Genomic DNA, 7,623 nt, shown 5'->3' on the forward strand with positions numbered 1-7,623 from the left:
ACATATAAAAAGCCAAAGGTAGCTGCATGCGTACCTATAATCTCAGTGCTGAGGTAGGGGCAGTCAAGCAGAGGATCAATGGAGCGTGCTGGCCAGCCACCAGGCTAGCACCAGGTGCAGGGAAGGACCCTGCCTCAAAGGAACAGCATGTAGAGTGATAACACCTGACAGCCTTTCATCACACACACGCACACACAAACCTTACACATACATACACACACCATGCATGCACATGCAAGCAAAAAAAAAAAAAAAACCAACCCTGCATTTCCTGAAAATGTTTATTAAAATATATAGGAAAGGTCTTTATTTTAACTAAAAATAACCAAATACAATATATGCCATGTTATAATCTTAAATTTCTGCAAGATAGTCTTTGAAAATGGAAATATCTACATTAAGTTTAAGAAAACGTAATATTTTAAAAGATTTTTTTTTTTTTGGTTCCTTTTTTCGGAGCTGGGGATCGAACCCAGGGCCTTGCGCTTCCTAGGTAAGCGCTCTACCACTGAGCTAAATCCCCAGCCCCTTTTAAAAGATTTTTACGTTTTTATTTATGTGTCTATGCCTTTGTGTGTGGATACGTGCACCTGAGTGTAGGTGACTCTGGAGGTCAGAGGAGGGCACCAGATCCCCTGGAGCTGGAGTTACAGGTGGTTGTGAACGGCCCAGTGTGGGTCCTGGGAGCTGAACCTGGGTCTTCTGCGAGAGCAACAAGAGCTCTTAATGCTGAGCCATCTCACCGGCTTGTACTGGAGAGCTTTAATGTCAACTTAGCCCAAGCTAGAGTCACTGGAAAGAACGGAACCTCAATTGAGAGAATCCATCTATAAGATTCCGCTCTAAGGCATTTTCTTAATTTGTGATTGATGGGGGAGGGTCCACTGTGGGTGATCATCCCAAGTTCTCTAAGGAAGCAGGCTGAGCAAGCCATGAGGAGCAAGCCAGTAAACAGCAATGCTCTCTAGCCTCTGTATCAGCTCCTACCTCCAGGTTTGAGCTCCTGTCCTGACTTCCTGTGATGAGGAACAATGATATGGAAATGTAAGCCAAATAAACCCTTTCCTTCCCAGTTTGCTTTTGGTTGTGGTGTTTCATACAGCAATAGTAATCCTAAGACACAGCCCCAATACATAACATTTACTTTTTTATTGAGACTATATAGCCCTGGCTGGCCCAGAATTTACTAGTAAGAACAAGCTGGCCTCAAATTCATGGAAATCTACCTGCTCTGCTTACTGAGTACTTGGGATTAAAGGTGTGTACCACCATGCCCAGCCCAACATAACATTTTAAAACATTTGATATTGCCATTAACTCATGTTTTGCAATTAATGCCACATTTACTTCTCTGCATATTCCAGTTGTGCTGACATTCTTTTTACCATTAAAACCCTGAGTCTTGGGCTGGAGATGTGGCTTAGTAGAGCATTTGCCTAGAATATAAGAAGCTCCGGTTTGATCCCCAGCACCACACAAATCTGAGCATGACGACATACTCCTATGACCCTAACACTTGGGAAGCATCGGCAAGAGGATCAGAAGTTTTGAGTTATCCTCAGCTGTACATTGAGTTTGAGGACAGCCTGGTCTACATGAGAGCTTTTGATGTTCTGAGACCTTTTCAGCTTTGCACATAGATTTTTGGAACCAAATTTGGACTCTAGATTCAAATTTTGAGCTAAGTCTTCTTTGATATCGATGCCAGAATAGCAGCTTGTGTAAAGACATTTTCCAAGACCTCGCCCTGGTTTAGAATAAAAGCAGTTCTCAGCCTTTGGTTTCTGTATCCACCTCGGTCGCTTCAAAGGTAGTTTTTCCGAGGCAGAACAGTATTTCAAGGCTAGGTTTCCTAATTTTTTTTTCTATTCTTTTTTTCGAAGCTGGGGATCGAACCTGGGCCTTGTGCTTGCTAGGCAAGCACTCTACCACTGAGCTAAATCCCCAACCCCCTAGGTTTCCTAATCTTAAGTGATGCACCTGCAAGGAAACAAGATCCGGTTGGGAAGACGAGCCACATGTGGGCAGAGGCTATGTCTTTGCAGCAGCTGCAGCTACCTAGCCAAGGCCTGTGGGTTTCCTGGATGGATGAAATGTTTCTTCTGGTCCAGCCCAAGGAGGACTAGCTTAACTATAAAGAAGCAAGGTGAAGGTTTGCCTTATTTAAGAAACCTGAAGAACAGGGTTGGGGATTTGGCTCAGAGTAGAGCACTTGCCTAGCAAGTGCAAGGCCCTGGGTTCGATCCCCAGCTCCGAAAAAAAGAATAGGAGAAAAAAAAAAAAGAAAAAAAAAGAAAGAAACCTGAAGAACACCCCTTCTGGTTGCACAGAGAGAGTATGAACTTTCTCTTCACCCCTGTCCCTACATGAAACTAAAATTATATAATTTTAAATGTTAATTTTTCTTTTGTTTCACAAGGCAGTATTTTTCTAGAAGAATATATAATCATAGGTATTTCAAGTTTTTTCTTTTTTGTGTTTTTTAAAGATTTTTTTTATGTGCATGGGTGTTTTGCCTGCATGGATCTCTGTACACTATATAACCTATGGGTTCTGAATAGGGCACTGGATCCCCTGGAACTGGAGTTATGGGTTGTTTTGAGTTCTAGGAACTCAAACATGTGGGTTCTAAGAACTGTACTCAGATCCTCTCCAAGTGCACCTACTGGGCCATCTCACCAGCCTTTCTGTGTTTTTTCTTTTCTTTTTTTTTTTTTTTTTGAGATGGGGAAACTTGACAAGTAGCTGAGGATAGCCTTGAACTTTTGACTCTTCTGGATATACCTCCCAAGTGCTGAGATTACAACCACATACTACCACAACTGACTTTAAGGATCAGACCTGGGCTTCATGCATTCTAAACAAATACTCTATCCCCAGCCATTTTCACTTTCTAAGAACTTTATGAACATTGGTGTGTGTGCGTGCCTGTGTGTGTGTGTGTGTGTGTGTGCAAGCGTGCGTGCGTGTGTGCGTATTCACTTGTGGAACTCAGAGGACAGCTTGCAGGGATTAGGTTCACTCTTCTACCCAGTGGGTCCCAGGGATTCTTGGGTCATTGGGCTTGGTAGCAAGCACTTTTACCTGCTAAGTCATCTCCCTGACCCAGTTGTACTTTTAAATTTCAAATTCTCTCCAACCTGTTCCCTGTTTGTACATAGGGAAGCACCTGACTTTAACATTCTGAAATCTTGAATGTAATCACTTATTTCCAGAGGTTCTTGTTGTTTGGTTTCCTAATTAGAAGACAGTGTCATCCTTAAGAAGTCTCCTTTCCCTCTTACTCTGCATCTTTCTTCTTTTGTGGCATGAACTAGGACTTACAGGGTGAAGTTAAAAAGTGTCACAAGAGGATGACATCCTTGTCTCCCCAATCTCAAGGGGGAGGACTTACAGGGTGAGGTTAAAGTATCACAAGAAGACATCTGTGTCTCCTCAATCTCAAGGAGAAGGTTTCTAGCTTCCTGCCAGTAAATATAATTTATTATTACATAAATATAGTTGTTGCAGTTTGTTTTCTTGAGCTACTGGTCTCCTTCTGTAGACTATGCTGGCCTTGAACTCCTGGCAACTCTCCAGCCAGTTTCCCAAATGCTGGGTTTACAGGAAAAGCCACTATGTTCAGTTTGTGATTCCTTATCTGGTTGGGGAAATTCCTCTTATTCCCAGTTTTGCAAGAGTCTTTCTTTCCTGTGTATGCAGGTCCATGTGCATGTGGAGAACAGAGGGCTACCCATGGTATCATTCCTTGCCTCTCCACCTTGTTGGAGGCAGGATGCATAAATAACTGGTCCATTCCACTTCTGCATGTAGCTTTTTTATGAGGGTCCTAGAGATTTGAACTCAGGTTTGTGTGGCTTTTTTACCCACTAAGCAATCACCTTTATGAATTTTGTCATATATATTCATGTCTTTTTGTGTGTGTGTGTTTGTGTGTGTGTGTGTCTGTCTGTCTCATTACACAGCCCAGAAGGACTTTGAATTCTAAGCAACTCTCTTGCCTCAGCCCTCTGAGTGCTAGGATTATGCTTGGTTTATGATGTTAAAGGCCTTCAGCTTGTCTGATCACTTGTGTACTTAGGAGTACATTGTCTTTCTCTGCACCCACAGACCCTTAATGCAGAGCCAGTGTCTTAGGATTGGGTTGCATAACGTGTTTTCAAACAACAGCATACCAAATGTCTCGGTCACATGCTTATCACAGCATGAGAGGAAGCAGGAAGGCTGGAGAGCAGACACACCAAGGGGGCTTTGTCAATTATTTTATTGTTACATTCCAAAGAGGATGTAGGAAGGAAAACGCCAGTTATCCAATAACTGTTAGACTTCTCAGAGAGAGGCAATCTGAACCCTAGTCCTAGTTCAAAGCTGCCCACATTAGTTCAAAGAGTTGCCTCTCAGCAAGACAGGAGAGGCTGACCAGTATGTGTATGTCACTCATCCAGGAAGGCTTGGGCTTAAGAGAAAATGTCTTTATTCTAAATGTTCAAGTCCTTAGAGCTACAAGAAGATGAGGAAGACCACACACGCTGAGACTGTGTTTAGTTATAGTGTAAACTAGCAAATGGCCAGTTTGTTCTAGGACATGTTGCATCAGACATCACAGTGCACGAAACAAATCTTCATGGCATGAGGAGCCGCCAGGCATTTCAGATCCAACTTGTCATGAAATGGAGCCTCAGGCCAACCAGAATCTTAGGTAATGTAGTCAGTGCAGAAGTCAAGTGGGGAGGCCAGCAAGCTGAGGAGCCAGCTACACTGGGACATTAAGGAGTGTGAGCCAGCTACACTGGGACATTAGCGAGTGTGAGCCAGCTACACTGGGACATTAAGGAGTGTGAGCCAGCTACACTGGGACATCATTAACGAGTGTGAGCCAGCTACACTGGGACATCATTAACGAGTGTGAGCCAGCTACACTGGGACATCATTAACGAGTGTGAGCCAGCTACACTGGGACATTAGCGAGTGTGAGCCAGCTACACTGGGACATTAGCGAGTGTGAGCCAGCTACACTGGGACATTAGCGAGTGTGAGCCAGCTACACTGGGACATTAGAGAGTGTGAGCCAGCTACACTGGGACATTAGCGAGTGTGAGCCAGCTACACTGGGACATTAGCGAGTGTGAGCCAGCTACACTGGGACATTAAGGAGTGTGAGCCAGCTACACTGGGACATTAAGGAGTGTGAGCCAGCTACACTGGGACATTAAGGAGTGTGAGCCAGCTACACTGGGACATTAGAGAGTGTGAGCCAGCTACACTGGGACATTAGCGAGTGTGAGCCAGCTACACTGGGACATTAAGGAGTGTGAGCCAGCTACACTGGGACATTAAGGAGTGTGAGCCAGCTACACTGGGACATTAAGGAGTGTGAGCCAGCTACACTGGGACATTAGCGAGTGTGAGCCAGCTACACTGGGACATTAGCGAGTGTGAAGTAGAGGGTCTGATGCATTCAGATCTGTCTGGAAAAGTGACTTGAGAGAGCTACTGGGGCACTCCCAAGGCGTCCCTTCCTCTCCCACTACACGAAAGAGAAGCACAACCACGCCTGGAAATTATCTTGAACACCAAGTTAGGACTGCGTGGTGAGAAAGAGAGCTTGTTCCAGGCACAGGACTTTAAAGATAACTCACAGGCAGCTTAATTTTATTAGTAAAAGTCACAAGTAGGAAAAGGTTTACTGGTTGACTTGGAACTGTGTGCTTTAAAAATGTCTCTATTAATACATTAACAAGAAAAACACTAAGCACAGGGTTTGTTTCCAGTTTTGAGTCTTCCTCCATCCAGCAAGGTTTTGTAAAAACAAACAGGGAATTAAAATGCACAGACACCCAGTTGTGCACACCCACCCTTCTCAGTTGTCTGCCATGGTTTTTCTAGTCACCTTTATTCCAGTTCCCAGTTAGCTGAGGACAACATGTCGGTCAAAGACAGACTTTCGCTGCTCCTGGACCTGAAGCTTCCAGCGCTGCTGTGCGTACTCCACCTTGTTTAGGACATTGGCTCGGCTGCGAGAGCGGGCCAGCACATCATGTGCATTTGCAAAAGGCTGGTGGTCCTGAAAGTCAAGATAGAAGGTGTTAGAGATGGCAGGGTGAGCATTAAATGTTCGAGAACAAACAGCCTGTGAGTGAGACCTAGGGCAGGGTGTTGGGCCCTTCAACAATCAGAAGCAGGACAAGCTCAGCTGCAGAAGCCGAGGATTCCAGAGACAGGAGGAATAAGGAGTATGTGAGACATGTGGTCACCATTTCCAACAGCGTTTTCCTTAAAGGAGAGAAACCAAGACAAGGACAGTGGTCATTTGCCTTAAAAAGAAGTATTTCATGATTAGTGGGGGAAGAAAGTCTATTTTCTTGGGTCAGTGAAATGGCACAGCAGGTAAAGACATTTACACCAAGCCTGACCTGAGTTTGATCCCTGGACCCCCACAGTGGAGAGAGAGCTGACCCCTGCAAGTGTCCTGTGATTTTCACATACCCTGAGGCATGCACGCGCCCACATTCTCACTCCTACTCCCCCAAAAACAAATTAATTAATGTAATTAAACTTTGTATTTTATTTTGTTTTTAAGATTTATTTATTTACATGATCGCTGTCTTCAGACACACCAGAAGAGGGCATCAGATCCCATTACAGATGGTTGTGAGCCACCATGTGGGTGCTGGGATTTGAACTCAGGACCTCTGGAAGAGCAGTCAGTGCTCTTAACCACTGAGCCATCTCTCCAGTCCCCAAATATGTTTCTTTTTTCTTTTTTTTAAAGGCAATTAAATTTAAATTAATTAATTAAAAAAAAGAGCTAGAGTGGGTTAGTGAGACGGCTCAGTGGTTAAAGCACTGACTGCTCTCCCAGAGGTCCTGAGTTCAATTCCCAGCAACCACATGGTGGCTCACAACCATCTGTAACAGGATCTAATGTCCTCTTCTGGTGTGTCTGAAGAAAGTGACAGTGTACTCATATAAATAAATAAAACTTTAAAAGTAGCAGTTAAGTCTGCTTGCTGTTCTAGAAAACCTGAGCACATTCTCGAGCACCCCTGTAAGGCAGCTCACACTTGCCTACACCTCCAGCTTCAAGGATCTGACACCCTTTCTTGGCCACCCAAGGCATCTGCAAAAATGTACACAAATGACACATAGAATCTTTTTAAAAATTTTAGTCATTTTCTTGTGCCTTTCTTTCCCTTGAGATAGGATCAGTACATGTCACCCAGGCTAGCCTGGACTACTATATTGTCCAGACTGACCACAAGCTAGTGGTCTTCCAACTTCCCACCCCCAAAAGCTAGGAGGCACACACCACCCACTCCGGACTTAAGAAGCCTGTTTTCACATTACTGTCTCCACGACAGATATTAATGTAGAACTTTTCTCTGTATTGATCAATATTTCATCACTCATCTATGACAAAAGAGAACTCTGTCTTTCCATTTCCCAACTCCCATTTATATCAGAACTGTTTACATGTCAGCCTAGGGCCACAGAGCAAGCAGGAGCTCTCATATCTTGCGTGGTCTTGATGCCTCTGTGGCCCTCAGCATGCACTGATGGACTGTGCTGTTTTTCCTTGCCCCACTCTATAGTGAGAGAAGCTCGTGTGCTTAGTCCCTTCTG

At 44.2% G+C, this 7,623-nt stretch overlaps 1 protein-coding gene across 2 annotated transcripts in view; it reads right to left on the reverse strand.

The window, feature by feature from the left end:
- Positions 1-4,246: 4,246 nt before the first annotated feature.
- Tmem9b (TMEM9 domain family, member B) overlaps positions 4,247-7,623 on the reverse strand; it is a 19,450-nt gene continuing 16,073 nt past the window's right edge. For both annotated transcript variants that reach the window (NM_001106289.2, NM_001398743.1), the window contains exon 5: positions 4,247-6,064. In NM_001106289.2, coding sequence (NP_001099759.1) covers positions 5,909-6,064 — 156 coding nt within the window. In that variant the 3' untranslated portion in view covers positions 4,247-5,908. The remainder of the gene's footprint in view (positions 6,065-7,623) is intronic.

The sequence above is a fragment of the Rattus norvegicus genome, chromosome 1 (assembly GCF_036323735.1).
Source record: "Rattus norvegicus strain BN/NHsdMcwi chromosome 1, GRCr8, whole genome shotgun sequence".
Lineage (NCBI taxonomy): Eukaryota > Metazoa > Chordata > Mammalia > Rodentia > Muridae > Rattus > Rattus norvegicus.